The sequence below is a fragment of the Oreochromis niloticus genome, linkage group LG10 (genome assembly GCF_001858045.2).
Source record: "Oreochromis niloticus isolate F11D_XX linkage group LG10, O_niloticus_UMD_NMBU, whole genome shotgun sequence".
Lineage (NCBI taxonomy): Eukaryota > Metazoa > Chordata > Actinopteri > Cichliformes > Cichlidae > Oreochromis > Oreochromis niloticus.
The window spans coordinates 18,183,406-18,202,254 of NC_031975.2; the positions used below are offsets into that span (position 1 = coordinate 18,183,406).

General features: G+C 41.8%; 3 protein-coding genes across 7 annotated transcripts; 1 reads left to right on the forward strand and 2 right to left on the reverse strand.

Moving 5' to 3' along the window:
- Positions 1–165: 165 nt before the first annotated feature.
- On the reverse strand, positions 166–11,700 carry LOC100703618 (F-box only protein 40). Of its 3 annotated transcripts, XM_019364104.1 has the most exons (10): positions 8,346–8,734; positions 7,785–7,867; positions 7,355–7,387; positions 6,015–6,576; positions 5,207–5,712; positions 2,914–3,093; positions 2,553–2,794; positions 2,238–2,369; positions 1,770–2,055; positions 166–1,674 (listed from the first exon to the last, which is right to left on the reverse strand). In XM_019364104.1, exons 3-10 carry the CDS (start codon positions 7,355–7,357, stop codon positions 1,471–1,473), a joined length of 2,115 nt encoding a protein of 704 aa, XP_019219649.1. In that variant the 5' UTR covers positions 7,358–7,387; positions 7,785–7,867; positions 8,346–8,734; the 3' UTR covers positions 166–1,470. The 3 variants fall into 3 exon arrangements, with proteins under 3 accessions (XP_019219649.1, XP_005452715.1, XP_003446951.2); XM_005452658.3 differs by lacking the exons at positions 7,785–7,867; positions 8,346–8,734 and adding an exon at positions 11,612–11,700; XM_003446903.3 differs by lacking the exon at positions 7,785–7,867.
- Positions 6,900–14,892, forward strand: LOC100703345 (F-box only protein 40). Of its 3 annotated transcripts, none has more exons than XM_025910922.1 (7): positions 6,900–6,978; positions 9,044–9,092; positions 9,656–10,834; positions 11,672–11,958; positions 12,135–12,266; positions 13,660–13,999; positions 14,419–14,892. In XM_025910922.1, the coding sequence occupies exons 1-7, from the start codon at positions 6,926–6,928 to the stop codon at positions 14,635–14,637; spliced, it is 2,259 nt and encodes a 752-aa protein (XP_025766707.1). In that variant the 5' UTR covers positions 6,900–6,925; the 3' UTR covers positions 14,638–14,892. The 3 variants fall into 3 exon arrangements, with proteins under 3 accessions (XP_025766707.1, XP_013127915.1, XP_005452716.1); XM_013272461.1 differs by lacking the exon at positions 6,900–6,978 and adding an exon at positions 8,681–8,748; XM_005452659.2 differs by lacking the exon at positions 6,900–6,978 and adding an exon at positions 8,767–8,940.
- On the reverse strand, positions 14,893–18,551 carry LOC100703075 (TLC domain-containing protein 2-like). Its single transcript, XM_003446901.4, has 5 exons — positions 18,329–18,551; positions 18,153–18,235; positions 17,928–18,010; positions 16,122–16,327; positions 14,893–15,375 (listed from the first exon to the last, which is right to left on the reverse strand). The coding sequence occupies exons 1-5, from the start codon at positions 18,505–18,507 to the stop codon at positions 15,177–15,179; spliced, it is 750 nt and encodes a 249-aa protein (XP_003446949.1). The 5' UTR covers positions 18,508–18,551; the 3' UTR covers positions 14,893–15,176.
- Positions 18,552–18,849: the final 298 nt, after the last annotated feature.

An 18,849-nucleotide genomic window follows, 5' to 3' on the forward strand; every position in this document is an offset into this window, starting at 1 on the left:
TCATTTAATCTATTTATCCTTATTTAATTTACAGTTATGATAAAAAGAAAGTAGGCCCCTTTTATTCTTTATTAGAAAATAAACATGGTTCTTAGCATTTACCTTAAAATTAGATACATTAGGTAAATACAACATCATATGAACAGCAAAACATGGCGTATCACACATCGTGTCATTATTTATTTAATAAAAAGTAAACCAAAATACAGAAACACTGTGTGAAGGACTAACTAGCACCCTTACCTAAGAGGGTAAGTGCCAGGTAGACACTAAAAGGTGCTAATCAAATGCAACTGATTAACTGATCATCAGCAGGTGGGAGGACCTCTGTAAAAGCAGATGTCAAAATTCCTCCAAAAATGAAGTGAGAGACGGATCAAGTCATACAGGAAAAGATTACTTCAAATTATTGCTGGTATGGAGCTTCTACAAGATACTGAATGGACTAGTTTACTTTTGTTTTTCTTAAGACCTTATTTTTTCAATGACAAGGAAATTAAAATTAAAATTTGTAATATGTTTTGTGGAGTGTTGGTAAAGAAAGAAACTAAAGAACCAAAAAAAGCCCCTATTTTCTGATCTGTTCCTTTGATGTGGATAACTTCCCGAATTGAATGAAAATAATAATCTCTTTTAAAAGCTTGGGCCAAAAAAAGATGGAAAAATATATATTGTGTTTAAAATTACTGGAAAGTTTCTCATTCGTGCAGATTTAGAATACTTTCCTTTTGTGGTACTCTGAATCTGCCAAAATGATCTAAAATACAAAAACAGCATTTGCTTTGGCAGGATATGTTTTCTCTGACAAAGAGAAGTAACCAGGAATTGTTGCTCCAGCTAAGTTAGTGTTTGCCTCTGAAATTAAAAGGGGGTAGCAGTTATATGAATATTACATATATGAAAACTGAATTCAAGTACACAATCAGTCACACATTTAAAGAAGTTGTGCAAAGAAAGCATTTATAATGTGCGTTGTCATTGTCACAGACCAAGATGAACCGCAAGGCTGCTCAGTCTCTCCTCTTAACCAAGCTTCAACAACTCTTTCTTATATCTCAATGGTATACCTCATCATGTTTATCCATCTTTAGGTCCTACGGTTCTGCATATAATCTTTAAAAAACCACAAAGGTGTTCATTTTAATATCTTTTCTGATGAATAAAAACATAAAAGCTTTGAACGAGTTCAGCTGTTTTGCTTAAAATGACTAAAATATGATTGATCAACACTTCTAATACACGTATAGTATATTTATAAATTATTCTGCTATCATCAGCTAAAAGTTTGATTAATGATAATACTTAGAACACATTCTTTTCCAGTAAGCCAAAAGCATCTGTTAAGTTTAGGTAAATTTTTTCTGTAGAGTTTTGCAGCATAATGGTTATAGAAGATACCCTTGATATCTGTGCAGAATAACCTGGCCATAAATACATTATTTTGGGGCAGGTGCAGCAGGGGAATTGTTGTCATCTGTTTCCTGTGAAATGGTTGACAAGGCTCGAACTCTTCTGGCTGCACCTCTGTTTCTCGTCCATGCTGGGTAGGGAAACCGGCTTACTGTGCAGGGAGACCTCGTAGTAGGGACAGACTTTCAAGTGAGCAGATATAGGAGGGATGTCAGCCATATGCCACGAATCCACTGAGGAGAAGAGATGACTGAACTCCCACACCTGAAGAGAAACCAAAACAGAGTCAGGAGAAGACCAAAGGAGGAATAATTGCCATAGTATGTGATGAACTAGCTGGCTTTGTTTCTATATCTCACAGGCTTGGCTCTCCACTTGGTTCTCCCGTGTGAGTAGGTTTTCTTCTCCCAGCGGAGGGTGACCATCCCTCTCTCCTTCAGCAGAGTGGAGCACACCTGCCTCATGAGGTGGGACACCAGAGCCAGCTGGAAGAGGGACAGGCTGTCCAGGAAACTGGCCATGTGGCACAGCACCTCGTAGGGAAGAGAGCTCAAAGAGTCCCCTCTTCCTTCTGAGCTCGTGGGTGAATTGTCACCTACTAATCCTTCGAATGTTGGACGCAAGTTAAAACTCCTCAGCTCCTTACTGTACGGGAGGGAAAAAGGAGAGGGGGTGGAGCTAAAACTAAAAAAAAGACTAGAACACAGGAGGAGCATATGCAATAAAATCTTCCCTTTGCTGCACTCACTGTACTCAATGTTTAAGACATTAAGAGACTATTTCCATTACAAAATGAATCTGTGTGGATTCATATGAGTTGTGCTCACTTGTAGGTGACGGCAGCTTTATGTGTGGAGGGATGAAACCTCCTCTGACTGTAGGTGCACCCCAGATACGCGAGTGGACATCTCTGCTCGAACCAACCGCTCAGACATGTGTGGATTTCACAGTGCACATTCCTGGAAAAAGGACATGGCAGTTTATACACTCATAACACACAACCAGGGCCATTCATACACATTTTTTTGTTTTTGCAGGTAGTGTCTAAAAAAAAAAGACAAAAATGCGCTCATCCACAGTTGGTTCCAGTGAGAGCTTAACACTTATTACTTTAATGCTGAGGTCAGATTTTGCAAAGACACCTGACATGTGTGGCGAACTCTCGCCGGTGGAAGGTGTGACCGCAGAGGAAGGTGAAGACACAGCTGGCTCTGTTGTGTCTGCTGTTCACACTCTCCGCTTGCAGCTGCAGGTGAAGCTTCAGCGGTCTGTCCACCATCACCTCAGCCAGGGTGGTCTTTCCTTTAAAAGGAGCTGAGCGAAATGAATATGTCTGCGTTCCCACGTCAACGTAGAGCCCGTCGTATGCTTTTGACTCGCTGATCTGCAGGGAGGGAGACCAGTCAGTTGCGATACCCGATTAATTATAAACCACATAAAGGTTTTCAGACCTTCCACTTCAAATTTTTTCCTGAACTGCTTGTGTGCTTGAGCATGTTATACCTTGTGACCCATGACCTCTTCCTCTGCATAGCCCAGCAGGGTGGCTGCTGCTTCATCAGTGAACCACTCATCTTCTTTGACTCCGAGGTCTGATGTGTCCACACCGCGAGGTTCGCTTGGAACCCGTGTGGCCGTGTCATATAGATGAACACGTCGCCTGTAGTGATAGCTGTCAGGGACCTTTGAGGAAGACAAACATCAAGTGAGTACAGTGAACAGAGAACCTTTTGTAAGCTGATTGTGCTTTCTGATGCTGGTGGATATTTTAAAGCCAGAAGGGCCAATAGCAGAGGCTGAATAACTGTTTTCTTTCTGTTTAAAAGGCTACTAAAAGTTCAAATGTCAGCTTTAATCTCATTGGTAGGACTGCACATATAGACACAGATTACTGCTACAGCTGTGAGAGTCTCAATATTTTGAAGTGGGTGGAACTCTTACTGAGCACCAATTATGAGCACTTGAATCAAATGCAGTAAGCCACTTTAGTTTGGTGATAAAAAGTTCAGTTATTAGACTCACACCACACTGGAGGAGGTCAACAACTCATGGCTGTATCTCTGCTTACTATATATTATGTGACAGTGCCTCTACAGTCCGTTCTATTTAAAAGCTAAAGCTTCCAGCAGGTTAAAGAACCCATAATGGTGCATTTATAAGCTGCTCAGCGTATATTCAGTGAGACAAAAGATGTGACGCCTCAGTACGAAGAAGAGGGCAACTTTGGGAAACTAAAAGATGTAACACACAGAGACATGTCAAATATCCAATATTCATTTTGTGTTTCTTTAAGTTAAAATAAAGCACTTTAGAAGTATGAAGTTTGTGCAATAATTGAGCAACATCAGTAACATCTGTTTCTTCTGCACACCAGGATCTTTCACTGCGGTGCAGAGAAAACCCTGTCATACTGCTCAACCCTGGAGGGCTGTCACAGGATACAATACATCACAGAGGGCAGGTAATGCTATTAAGTCATTTTACAGGACACTGACATGATGGTTTTTTTCTTATTTAATAGTTGTACAGCACTTTGTTTGAAAGCGCTTTATAAATAAAGTTATTATTATTATTATTATTATTATTATGTGTTGCCCCATTAGCTTCCACCCCAGCAGTAGTGGAGATAATGTGATTCTGTCCATAAAACTAATTTAAAACAAAAAACATAAAAAGTATCCTTCAAACAATAATTAAAGTTAATACTAGCATAAATATGATCATTGTAGGTATAATAAACCAGGAGAGCGAAACTTTTTTTTAAGCAAATTAAGTCATATCACTGGTCTAAAACATGTATTTATAAGGCAGTTTGTCACTTAGTGTTAAATCTTAGGCTCTAACAGTAACTTATGTTGCTGCAGCCCAAGAGAAGGGTTTTATTTATCTCCCCAGTCTATGCTTAGCTTTGAAGCCACGCCCACAAATATTTTATAAAATCAATTAGCCAAGTTTTGAAAGATTCACTTTGTTAGTGAGTTTTGTGGACACATGTAAGCACTACTTATATTATATATTATATACCATTAATATGTCTGCCAATTTGAACATGTGACAATTGTCACAATCAAAATAAGGCCTTAAGACTGGTCTGCAACCATCTGGCAACCACTGGTGAATTACCAGCCAGCTGGCAAAAATTTGTAATTGCTTTGGTCGCTAATGTATTATTATGTATGACACAAATCAGAAATGGAGACTGTAATTTAAAGTTCTTTTGTTGATTTTGACCTCTTTTCTCAGAAGTTTAAGTGAGTAAGTTGAAAGGTTTTTGAAATTTTGATGGCAATTTTTTTGTGGGACAAAGAAGCTTCCATAGCAATAAGAAATCTCAGTAAATACTATATATTTCTGTTTTCCTGCAAACCTCAGCTTTGAGTGTTGGATACTTGGTAATAAAGTTTGGATTTCAAAGTCTGTTTGGACTTTAACGTTGTTGAGTGAAATTTGTCTTTGGTTGGAGCTTTTAGCTGCTGTTATTTGTGCTTCACTCTTACAATTTTCATTTTCCACTTCCCGTTCTTAGCTAAAACCCAAAATCAGATGTAAACGGAGCTCTTAAAGTCCAGTTTACATTTTGGACTGTTTATAACTGGTTTGAATGGTCATACACAGATGGAAATGACATCCTAGTGGCTGTAACTGCAAATCTGTCCTCAAAACCTTGAATTTTACACATGAAAAGTGAGAGAAGTAGTAGCATTTCTTTTTTTCTTTTTTTTTAAAGTAAGGCAACAGTGGCACTTAAACATCCTTTTCTGTTTTACAATAAAAAAAATAAATGTAGTTTCATCACCTTGAATGAGCGCAGTGTCTGGACTGGAATAGGCTCCAAGCTGCCGTACACAAAGTCTTTCTCCCTCGGGGTACAGGCCTCGATTTGTCCAAAGGCTAGCAGCATGCGACCATGATGCACCATGTACATGTTGTACTCCTGTGGTGTGAGTTCCTGCCCCAAACGGTCCAGCACCCCCTCCTGCCACGGGGCCATCCCGGTCTTACTGGTGTCTGCTGGGGGACAGTTTTTGGCTGCAGAGCTGTCTTTCTCTGCGTCTGTGTGGTCCTGCCTCTCAGTCCCATTTGGATTTCTGCCACTCTGAGTTTTCCCCTTGTCACCAACGTTTGGGTTTTGTTTGGGGTTGTTCAGATTTTCCTGAGCGGCCTCACAGCCGCCTCTGTCCATGCTGAACATCATCTCGAACAGGTCATATTTATCTTTGTTGATGCCTAAACCTTGCGCAGCACTGTTTAGTACAGTCTGTTCAGCACCACTATGCTCACAGGAGGTGTTTTTAGGAAGACCTGGAGAGAAAAAATAAATGAAATACACTTTTCAAAGAGAGAAACTGAACTGCACTGAGTTTCAAAAACATATCAGTTTGAATTTAGTTGAAGATGTATTAGTTTATTCCAGAAATATCACATGCTGATGGAAGTGTTCAGGATTTATTTATCACAAATCTATTCATAGAGTACCTGAAACATGATTTTAATCTCGGACAATTCAATTTATTTTTAATCTCTCACAGGTTTTAGGTTTTCAGTAACTCTTAGGCAGATTTTGTAAGGGAAAGCATCTTTTGAAAAGCACCACTATTACCCACCTTCACTGGTATCTTCGATTACGACACCATTGACTACTCCACCAACTGCTGTTTCCTCTTTCATCTCATCATTTATTTCCTCCTCTTCCTCCTCTGTCAGCTCTGGATAGAGCGGCTTCATTTTTAGGCGGCTGTAAAGGTCTTTTTGATCGATTATGGCCATGGCAAGGTCCAGAGCCTCCTCCTGTCCCTCACTTTCCTTCACCAAGTTGTCCTGCAGGGCTTTGTGGCTGTGTGGGTTTGTGTCATCGGTCGGCCAGCGGAGCCACTCCATGGTGCAGCACACCACGCTGGCTGGGCACACCTGGAGGTGGGATGCCCGTGAGGAGCGAGGCAGCTGAACAGGGCATCCGTATGCAGCATTGATGCAGGGCACCCTCACATTAGGGCAGAGCAGCAGGTGATCCTCTTCTTTGCACAGGTGGAATAGGGCGCCACAGTGCAGACGGCAGGGGGTGACCGCGCAGCACACAGAGGCCTCCACCCGAGCCCTGCAGCGGCGGCTGTAGCAGGAATCACAGTGGATGTGCTGCTGCATCCTGGAGGCCCGAGAACGCCGACTCTGATTTGGATGAGGACAAAACCCAAAGTGAATCAATGATGACATGATGTTTACAATATATGAAAATATGGTTCATTAAAGGATGCTTCAGAACTCTATGTTGGTCTGACATCATAGGGGTAACCTGTTTGCACTGCTTCTTGCTCTCATTTTAGCTCTCAATTTAGTCTTTAGATACAAACTGATAGCATGTGCTGTTAGCATGCAAACTTTGGTGGATATCTCTACAACACAATACACATGATCTGTTGTTTGATAATCTGTTGGTAATTTACTAATATTTGAATCTTTTTTTTACAAATAAACCTTATTTTGAAGAATACCACAAAAGGAGTAGGACATCACATGGATGAGGATACTTAGAGAAAGATATGTGACAACCAACAAGACAAGACAGAGCAGGTAAAGAGAATAGGGGTGGTGTGAATGTGAGAGTGTGTGTTGAGTGTGAGGGTGCTCATTTCTGTTCAGTCCAAAATAAATGCAGTTGGGATGGGGGAAAAAGGGAATATAACAGTAATAATGATTGTAAAACTACTACAGAGACAGTCAGTCAGAGACTATACCCAGAGGGTAGCTCTGGCACAAAAGGTCACTGAGGTCAAGAGTGATGGTTTGTAAGTGGAAATCTTTTCTGTGGTGCGCATAATGCAGGAATTACAACTGTTACAAGCCCAGTTTCAGAGCTCTGATTCACCCCCAATAATCTTACATACTCCACCTTTAAAGCTCTATGAGCTTCAGTCTTTAATTCAACAGCAGAAAAAGTCTGACTCACCATATTAACGTGACTTCAGCTGGTTTTCTAACTCTGCAAGAACAAAATGCAAAGAAAATGTATATGATTGATATTTCTGTCAAGCATGATATGACATGATATGACCTTTCTGTGACATCATCCCAACACTGAATAATATAGGCCACATTTAATCCATATGCAATCCATCATCACTGGTCACATACTGTATATCAGATTGTTAAAGACAAGTAAACAAAGCAAAATGAACAAAACCGAAGCTCATATGTTGTCATAAACCATTAAAATTTTTTACTTAGTTGATCTCGCACTCATTCAAACCCACAAATATGTTTCTGTGCATTTGTCTGCATAAAAAAGTGAAAAACTCCAAAGTCATGGAGAGTTCATGCTTCTAAGTCTGGTTGCTGCCGAGATATGTCAGAGGTGTGCAAACAAAAGACATTACTACCCTTTGCCACGACTTGAGCATCTAAATGTTTTCTAAACCTCTTGTCCAATCCCGAGCTGCAGAGGCGAAGTTGTAACTAGAATCTATCAAGAAATCGGTACAGACAGAGAAAGCAGAGAGGCTTTGAGCAACCTCTCGATTCAAACCCAGAACTACTGTCTGTGAAGCAACAGTCCTAACCACTGCACCACCATGCCATCCTGACCTGACATGGTTTTAAAAAACTGAAGGAACATCTGCAAAAACGAGGAGGCAAAGAAGTTCTGGGCAGCATTTCTACACTGATGCAGCAGCTTTTGCACTAAGTGTAAAACAAATGTCACTTGGCTCTGGTGCAGTTTTAAAGACACACAGAATGAGCTATGGCCTGTGTGGCTGTAAATCTCGACACGTACAAGTCAGACGAGCACTTAGACCAGCTGAAATATTTCACTTCTACACTTTTATCACTCATTCGAGCAGTTTCACTGGAGTCCTTTCAAATTAGAGATGACACCAGGTAATCTCAGAGAATTTCAGCACATTCACAATGGAGTTAAAACTTCTAGATGAATATCTTACCGGTTGGACAGCACGGACGAGTTGTTTTTTCTCTTTGGTTTTATAACGTTGCTTTCTGTCCCAGTGCTCTTTGAACTGGTAGGTTATAATTAGCCAAGCAGCACAAGCAGGTTCACAAGGAGAAATAACTCCCCACTCAGCTTCTCAACATTGCTGCAGCAATTTCAAGCCACAGCTGCCAAACTTTATACAAGACTTCCTATCTCTGTATTCTGGGCTTGAGTTTGTGTCTGAGCACAAGTTTGTTAGTACAAGTACATTAGAACAAGTAGCTCAGCCTCTGCTGCAATAACTGCAAAATAAATTCACTTTGACAGTGTTTTGACAACACTTAAATCTCCACTAGAGGACACCATTTGGACATTAAGCAAGCATCTGCCTCGTTTTGCTGCGCACAGAAAACGTAAGTGTCTGCCTCATGTAAGTGTCTGAGTAACCCAAACCATGTCTCTGACCACCCGTATAAGATTTCTCAGTCAGTGCTCAGCTCTATTTATAACACACAAACACACATAACAGACACAGACGGAAACACTTGGTCTTTAAAAGCACCAGAAGGAGTGCAAGGACTTTCTCTCCTTTCAAACCTCAGGCTGTAATCCGCTCTTCCATTTGAAGAGGACTCTGCTGATATCCTCTGATTGTTTGTTTACATGCACTGGGCTCAGTCTGATTAACAGTTTCCTTTCTGTTCGCAGGGCAGACCTGCAGCTTCAGAGACCTGGACCCAGAGGATCTGAAAAAATGGTATGATTTCATTTTTGCAGCTGTCAGATCAAAAAAAAAAATTCAAAACGCTGTTGGTTGTTTTTCCTTCAGCAGCTTTACATTTGTCACATGAGGTGTGTTATGTTCGTCAGCTCTTCATTGAACACATATGTTGTTCGCAGAAATCCAAAATCCTTTTTAAAGCTGTCTTGTTATACATCTATTGTTTCTACTTTTAAAAATTGACAAAAGCAGCTGACATAGTAAGACCTCCTGAAATATCAATCTGGTCTTCTCTTAATTTTTCCAAATCAGAGTGATGGTTCTTGGGCATCCAACATGCAAAAGCATGTCCAGCATGATTGTGCAACAGCTCAGATTTTTTCTATGATATCACTTCGTAGCTCAAGACGGGATAGTCAGTCAATGTAGCAGCGAACATGAAGTGCAGAAAGTCAGGTTAGAAACAGAACGTTTTTCACATAATTCTTCTACATATTTCAGCTTTAATGAGCCGTGTAGTAATGTCTTGTGTTGCTTTTTGAGTAAGTCATCATTCTTGCACAGCTGGCTCCTCCTGTTTATTTTCTCATTCAAATCAGAGTCACCGTTCTCGGGCCTCCAAGGTGCGCCACCACATCCACTGTGATTCCTGCTACAGTCGGCGCTGCAGGGCTCGGGTGGAGGCCTCTGTGTGCTGCGCGGTCATCCCCTGCCGTCTGCTCTGTGGCGCCCTATTCCACCTGTGCAAAGAAGAGGATCACCTGCTGCTCTGCCCTAATGTGAGGGTGCCCTGCATCAACGCTGAGTATGGCTGCCCGATCCAACTGCCTCGCTCCTCACGGGCAGCTCACCTCCAGGTGTGCCCGGCCAGCGTGGTGTGCTGCTCCATGGAGTGGAACCGCTGGCCGGCCAATGACGCCCAGTCCTTCCCAAACATGGAGCTGCATGAAAACCTGCTCAGAGAAAGAGCACAGGAAAAGTGTCTGGACCTGGCCTTGGCTCTGAAAGACCAGGACCGCCTGTTTCACTCCATGAAGATGAAGAAACTGTTCCCAGAGCTGATCCAGTGTGTGGAGGAGGAGGAGAGGGAGGAAAGGAGGATGGAGGAGGAGAGGAGGAAGGAAAAGGAGAGGAAGAAAAAGGCCATGTTGGAGAAGGAGGCAGCAGAAAGGGCAGCTGCAAAACAAGCCAGTGAGCTTGCCTGGGCCTCTTTTAACACGTACAAATTGAATGATAATACCCCTGATGACAAAGAAGAAGAAGAAGATGATGAGGATGAAGAGGAGGAAGAGGTTCAGCTAGAATATGAGCAGGGGCTTACACAGGAAGAGAGAGAGGCTCTTGCAAGGGCATCAGGAATAGAGGCTGATCATCTTGAAAATTACAGTGCCTGGGAGCGAATGTTCAGCATGGAGATGGGTGGATGCAGGGAAGCTGAGGGGACGGCTGTGGCAGGAAGGGGACGGGGACTGGCTAAAGGGAGGGGGAAAGGCCTGAGCACTGTTACGGAAGAAGATACAGCAGATACCTGTGGAGGTGCAACATCATCAAACACCTGCAAACTGCTGACCAGCACTCTGAACAAGAAGGAGTTTACATATGAACACCTGGAGCCAATGAAGATCATCATTGTGCGCACTTTCAAAGTCCCGACGAGCTTTTCTGCCAAGCAGAGCCGCATCCGCAACCCAGGTTTCTACAAAAGAGAGAACAAAGCTGTGGATACCAGTGACCTCGGGGTGGCGCTAGAGGCGATGCCAGTGTGGGAGGAAGTTCAGGTGAGGCAAAGAAATTGAACCTCCTTGTAGACTTCTTGTAAAAATGTCCTTTTAGACCTGCAAAGGCTTTGAAAAAGTCTCTAAGGTACAGCAGAAACAAGCTAATACTGTGCATTTTGTAGTTTTTTTTTAGAGAGGTGACCCATGAATTCAGAATGGTTGAAATGCTCTGTAGACATAAGAGCAAGTCCAGTAATGGATTTCCACAGACTCAATACCTCCTTTTGCATTACTCATAACAATTTGAAGACTTTTTTTGTTTTCTTTTTAATTCAATTCAATTCAATTTTATTTATATAGCGCCAAATCACAACAAAAGTCGCCTCAAGGCGCTTTATATTGTACAATAGATCGCACAATAATAAATACAGAGAAAACCCCAACAATCATATCATATGACCCCCTATGAGCAAGCACTTTGGTGACAGTGGGAAGGAAAAACTCCCTTTTAACAGGAAGAAACCTCCGGCAGAACCAGGCTCAGGGAGGGGCGGCCATCTGCTGCGACCGGTTGGGGTGAAGATACATTTTATTAGCCGGCAGTGTGAGTCAAAAAAGCAGGAATATATCTTTCTTGTACCTTCTTAGACTGTATTTTAAATCCTGGAGCATCACAAGCCAATGGAACAAAATGTGCAGAGAAAAAATATTCATGTTTTCTCAAAGCACGGAGTAAACAACCAAGTTTTACTGTTTACTGATGACGTTTTATGTCATATTTGTCTTATATTTAATAAATGAGAGTCATTTTTGTTTTCATTGTTGTTTAATGCTCACCAGTCACAGCTACGCAGCTCCCCAATGAAATATTGTTCTGTTGTTTGATTGGCTGCTCAGGCCTCTCTGCTGTGCTCCCTGGAGAAGGAGCAGAGGGGTCACCTCATTGCAGAAAGCGTGTGCACAGACGGTCTGTTAACAGACGAAGGCACGCAGACCTACAGCTTCCTGTCGGCTCCTTTCCGGAGAAACACTTCGCTGGCCGACCTGACGGCTGTCAAACCGCTTGAGCTGCACTTTCAGCTGCAGGTGGAGAGCGTCACCAGCCGACATCACAAGGCCAGCTCCGCCTTCACCTTCCTCTGTGGACACACCTTCCAGCGCAGAGAATATGGCAAACATTATAAGTGAGTTGTTTTTTCTTAAATATTTAGGTTTTACATCGTTTAAAGAGATTAAGACCTGAACAAGAAATATACAAAGCAGTCACCGACTCAGAATGATGCCCTAAACCCCATCTGTCTGGCATCAGTGTGAAATCAAAGTGATCTATTTCTAATAAAAAATGTTCTGTCATGTGCAGGAACGTCCACAGTGATATCCAGATGTGTGTAAACGGATGGTTCGAGCAGAGATGCCCGCTCGCTTACTTGGGATGCAGCTACAGCCAGAGGAGATTTCAGCCCTCCACACAAGAAGCCACCATCAGCTACAAGTGAGAGAAATCACACAGTTCATCTAAATGTAAACAAATTTAACTGTGGGCTGAAGCGTGTTAGAGGGGTACAGGGTACACTTTTTCCGCACACACGACACATTTTAAGTGCACTGCGTCACAGTTACATTTCTAATTCACTTTTTGAGCTTTATAAACAATTTTAAAAAATCAATTGAGAGTTGTGTAGAAAAGAAAAAAGCTCTTTATACAGTCACGTGATAAAGAAAGTTTACACAGGAGTGCATAGACTCCTGTGTAAACTTTCGTGCTGGGCAGAGAGTAACTGCAATAATCTGAAAAACATTTGCAAGCAATAGTGAAGTACATTTACTAAATACAACGTCCTTTGTACAGATGAGACCACAGTGGAGGTTTGGCAGAAACCAAGCAACATGTGAGCACAAACATCTCAAACTAACTGTCAAGCACGGTGGTGGAGGAGTGATGGTTTGCGCTTATTTTGCAGCCACATGACCTGAGTACACTGCAGCTACTGACTTGAACAAACGAAACCATACCAAAGTATTCAAGAGTCAAATATGAGGCTGGGTCGTGCAACAGGGCAGTGATCTCAAGCACAGCAGCAGATCTACAACAGGGTGGGGAAAAGAAAGCACTTTTGCAATGACCCCGTCCAGAAACTGATTCAAATTCAGAGAGCTGTGCATAACCGAGCGCCCACAAACCTCCATGACACAACATTGTAAACAAGAGTGGGCAAAGATTGCTCCACAGTGATGTCAAAGTCTGATAAAGTCTTACAGAAAACGATTACTTCACGTTATTGCTGCTAAAGGTGCTTCTACGTGATGCTGAATCGTGGCGTGTGTAGTTTTTTTTACACGATTCTTTATGTCAAAGTGATTCGTGTAAATCTGCAACAACTATTTGTAACCACTTGAGGGCAGCAGAAACACACTATCAAACTGACAAGTTAAACATTTTGCACATAGTTACCTGTTCACATATCCTGCAGATGCAGAGCACAGCTGTCATGTTTTGGCCTCTTTGAGTAATATTTTCTCCTTTTGGATGTTTGTAGCTTCTACAAGCACACGAATACACTAACTGTAAGTTTAGCTCTTAATGCTTCACTCTGATGTTTCCTTGCTTGCAAAGTGTCCCCGATTTTGGTTTTGGGCTGTAAAATTGAAAGCATCAAACTGAACAATGCTTCAGAACTTCAGTTAATTTGGTATTTCATCACAAGTCAGACTTTTAACATTACACTGTCATGAAAATAACAAATATGATGCATAAATTAACCTTAAAGCTACTGTAACTTTTATTTTAACAATCTATAACTCAGATCAGAGTCAAAGCATTTTAATCCTCTGCAAAAAAAAATTCACTACTCTTTCAAAGACCGCAGTTACGTCTGTATTTTCAGCGAGGAGCTAGGCTGCTTCAGCCTGATTCCCACCACCTCTGTTTGCCTGGGTGACACTTCCCAGACATCCAGGAGCACAGATGCCTCCACCAGCTTTGCTTGGAGGAAGAGAGGCAGTCGAGCGGGAGGAGCGGACGACTTGCTGAGCTCTCTTCCCTACGAAGTGCTGTGCCACGTGGCCAGTTTCCTGGACAGCTTTTCCCTGTCCCAGCTGGCTATGGTGTCCCACCTCATGAGGCAGGTGTGCTCTTCTCAGCTGCAGGAGAGAGGGATGGTCACCCTCCACTGGGAGAGGAAGACCTACTCGCATGGAGGAGCCAAGTGGAGGGTGAAGCAGAGGGTAAGCTTGGAGCCTCGCTAACAGGACTCACAGTGGACATAATGCGAGATATTTCATGTATATCAGAATCAGAAAGACTTTATTTATCCCCAAGGGGCAATTAAGAATCACACAATTCATGCTGTGACCACTTGGAGCAGGATATATTAGAAATATTGACTTTACCATAAAGAACACCCTTATCTAAATATAACTGAAGCAACTTCAGAATAAATAAAATTGATAGATTGAATGGTTTCCCAGTTTGAAAAAGCAGAGGCCTGCAAATCACCTAATTTCTTAAACTACTGTAATAGTAACCATTCTGGACAATCAAAGCACTGAAAGATTTAATGTGAAATAAAATGTGAGATATATCTCCCCCTTTGCAATGAGGACCTTATATTCAGTTGCATCTCCATCACTGTTCATCACTGCAGGTCTGGCAGTTCAGTACCTTGTTCTCTCCGGTGGATACGTGGTGCTTCCAGGATGTGCCGCCCATCTCAGAGCATTTAAAGGTGTGTCGGTATTATGAGAGGGAGTCCAGGACGGAGAAGATTCACCTGCCACGCATGCGAGAAGAAATCCAGCCCAACACAAGCTGCAAACCTCCCACTCTGGTTACCATGTTCCAGCAGAAGAGAATCATGATGTAGTTCACTGTAAATCTGGTTTGGGGTTTTATTGCATGTTAACCTCTTTCCCCCGTCCTTCTATTCCTATATCTCCTGCCACTGCAGTTCACTTTAAAATTACAGGAGAAAAATCACAATAAATATTAAATTAAAGCTTACAGAGATACGTTTTGGAGTCACATGTTGAACTGAATCTTAGAAGTTACATATATTTGAAAATGATGTCAGAAGAGCACTGAAGTTAATTTTAATTATAAATAAAGAAATCAAGCTACAGATATCTGCTGTTTTTATTCACACATTTCTTTTTCATTTACAGATGCTTTGCAAATGGTTATAAACTGAAATGAGAGGGATTTCATGACTAAATAGTATCACCAAACACTTTATCTTATGCATCCACACTTTATTTTCTTTGATTTTGTGTTACGCCTGTAAACAAAACATATTTGCTTAGTCTGTTGCATAGAAAATGAACTGCAAGTGCAGCGTTAACCACGTGATGAGGTAGAAAACGGATTCAAGTCACTTGTGCATGAGTAACACAGCTCTGCTTCCCCCTAGTGGTTCTCAGTGGTGTTGCGCATATTTTTGAGGATATCCGCTTTAAACATTTTATAAAACATCGCCACGTTCATGGTGGAGATGAGACTCAGGCCGGCGGCCCCCATCATCAGGACATAACGAGGAATGTGTTCACTGTGACGGGCCAGCCAGTGGCTCATCCAGCCCAGCGTGCAGGCACGAAACACCAGAAACCTGCAGATGAAACAGAAGAAACAAGTTGACAGATACCAAAAATCAAGTTATCAAAGTCTACACTAATGTCACCATGCAAGGCCCAGACAGTGAAAGCTTAGTATTCAGTATCTTGCTCAGTATCTGAGATACAGCTGGGATAAAACTGGCACATCTGTGATTATTGGACAACAGTCTCAGGCAGATAAACACAAAACAGGCCTTTCAGGAAACAGATTAAAGAAGTAAAAGTAGAGCGCAGATGGTTTCCTGGAGGCCTCACAACTTTAAGCTCAAAAATTCTGGTTATTTTTGTAGTGTCTGTTTGTTTTTAAAGCTCACATGTGTTTATTAGTCTTCATAAACAAGCCACTAGCTCCAGGTTCATATTGAGATGACAAACACACACAGAGAATTATATGATTCAAGTATTTCTCCCTTAACCGGCTCATTGCCAGTTATCACACCAAGAACTGTTTGATTGCAGTTGTTGTTACCAAGGATACCGCAACCAATTATTAGGTATCGGGGGAATTACTTTTTCACACAGGGCCACGTCAGTTTGGACAGCTTTCCCCCCTCCTTAATAAATGAAGCCATCATTAAAAAAATTAATGAGGCTTTACTCAGGCTATGTTTGTATAATATTAACATTTATTTGATGTAACATATTCAAAATGCTTTTAAAAAGGTACTGTATGATCTTTCCCCACCTCGCATATAAAAGACCATTTCTTCCTGCTAAAGAGAATTCCTGAACGACCTACGTTCCCAGGTTGAGCCAGCTGGTGATGCTGTAGGCGAGAGAGGGCTGAGGGGCGGTGAGTTCAGTGCCTGGCTTGTTCCTCTGTCCTGAGAGGAGGAGGAGCTGTCTGAGATGAAGGAAAATAGAGTTGATCTCTACCAGCAGAGACACCACTGCAAAACCCAGATAGAGGCGGGACGTCACAGCCAAACCGAAGCATGAGATCACCTGAGAGAAAAGTTAAAATGGCACATGCAAAGAGACAGCAATACAACACTTTATTTATACTTTCGTTAATCATGCAAAAATCACAAGTTTTAATCATGGAAAAGGTGAATTAGCTCATTTCAGACCACCCAGAAATGAATGTCAGTAAGTGATATATAGAAACCTGCGGGACCACAATTAATAAAGGCTTTATAGCCTTTATTAATTGTGAACTTTTATGAATGAATTTTTACACACTATCATTAGTATTTGGAGGATGAATTTCAGGTTGTCAAGCTCCACCAGTCCCCTGAGATCAGCTGATCTGTGCCAGCACACACCAGATGATGGCTCTGCTGATTGATCTCATAATTATCAGTTTTATATCGGCTGTTATTGATGCGTGCTGTGAGGCAACGCTGCTGCCCTCCCACTATTGAAAACAGTACTGCAGGAAATAACAGAATGACAATAGAAGAGAGTTTAAAATGTTAACAAATTGCTATAAATAAAGTTTGGTAAAAGAGTTAAGTAACTAAATATTCTGTGAGATTTCTTTGCATGAATTTAATGAATTAAGTATCTGTATAAATTAAAAACAAGCAAAACTTGATGAAGGAGGATATACTGTGGGTAACCTCAGGAATGTGGTGACCCACATTATGAGAAAACTGGACACAAACATATAAAACTTGAACCTTGAACTTTGATCAGAAAGGGTTGTGCAGGATTAACTGTTCGCCACGTAAACATAAATACCTCATTGTGTCTTTGGATAAAATAGAACCTGCATAGAAATACTTAGCAGCACAGTCAGGAGCAAACGCACCAATAACACACCATGTGCTGCCTGGAAGCAGGTCTGCTGTATGCGCTGACAGTAAAATCACAGCATAGAACACGACTGAGGTTTCACTCACTGACCTCGTCGTTATCACCCAGATATGGGATGAGTGCTATCACCAAACTGACTGAACTACATGCTCGTGTTCTTAGATTATACTCAGGAGATGAAACAGTACTCAGATCCCATATTTTAAATGGATGACAGAAATGAAGCTTATGTGAAAGTTCAATAAGGAAGATCTGTAATCACTCATCTGCCTGCTTTCCTGGCTCTTCGGCTGCTAGTCTGTTCATTTCATTACTACCACTTTCCCACGCTGTCAATCTCAATACTGACATCATTAGATTCCTGGTTTCTTTGAGGCGATCAGTCTCCACTCTGTGTTGTTTAAATCTGTGATCTCTTTTCAGACTCTCATCTTCACTTCACTCAACTCAATTTTCATCTTCACCACCACCAGCATCTCGACTCTGCAGGGTCCTGTCCAAAATCCTATCAAATCCTATCCTGTGAATAGCTGTACCACTCTACCTCCACAGTCAAAAATGTAAAAAACAAAACAAAAAACAGCTCATCTCTTATGAGGTCATAATTTTCACTTGCATTTGTAAGGACAAGGGAGAAGTATCTTATTAACTGATTTTTATCTATTATTCCCTGTTTTTGTGTAAAATAAACTAATGTGTTCCCTTTAAAAAAAGTGTATGTTGGTTCATGTTTTCACACTATGTCAGCAAAAACACACCCAAGCATTAGACACACAAAGGTCATTACCAAAGAGTGGTGGAGGAGTAGATCCCAGGACTGTTTGAAGGGCTGGTTCAAGGCCATGTCTAGGAAGTCGTGGATAAAATACCCTGGAGGAGAGGTAGAAATATGTGTGCAGGCTCATGCATTTAAACAATGCTAAAGTATTAAACTCTGAGGTGTTCCAATCAAGTTATTTTGTAAAATGCAATGTATGCGCTGTGTGTGTGTGTGTGTGTGTGTGGGCGTCACCTGTGGATATAGCTACAAGGCTGTGGGAGTGCAGGGAGCAAAAGGAGATCAGGTCCTCCATCATCTGAGGGTGACGGTAGAAGCTGCAGGGCGAGAGAGCCCACAGGAAGAGTGAATATCACACGAGGAGAAAACAAACGTCCACACTACCCTGACTGCTGCGCGCCTCTACCAACCATAAAACAGCCCCCGCTCCTGTCAGGCAGCTGTGAGCTAACGACGTGCTGACATTCCTCCATTTCCAGGCTTTCCTCTGTGCCGCCTGTGGTGTTGGCAGGACTCTGATGACTGCATTGAGCATTTTGAAAGAGCCGGCAGAGCCTCCAGTGAGTAGAAGTGTTGATTTCAAATCCATAACAAGAGTCGAGCGGAGTTCACCTCACGCGTGTCCAGTGCATACCTCAGTGGAAACACGCTTTATGAAAAGAGAGCATGAGACACAAGCCGCTGAGGTCACTGTTACATATCATATATTGTCTATATTATCTAACGCACATTGCTCCATGCACACCAAGTGATAAACTCATAGCTGATAGTAAAGGGCCATGGACACACAATGGTACGATTGCCTCTCAAGGCTTTCATAACTCACTTTCGGTTCATCTTTATGGCATCTTTTCAGCAGTTTCCCTTGTGGGATCAATAAAGTATCTATCTATCTATCATCTATCTATCTATCTATCTACCACATTACAAA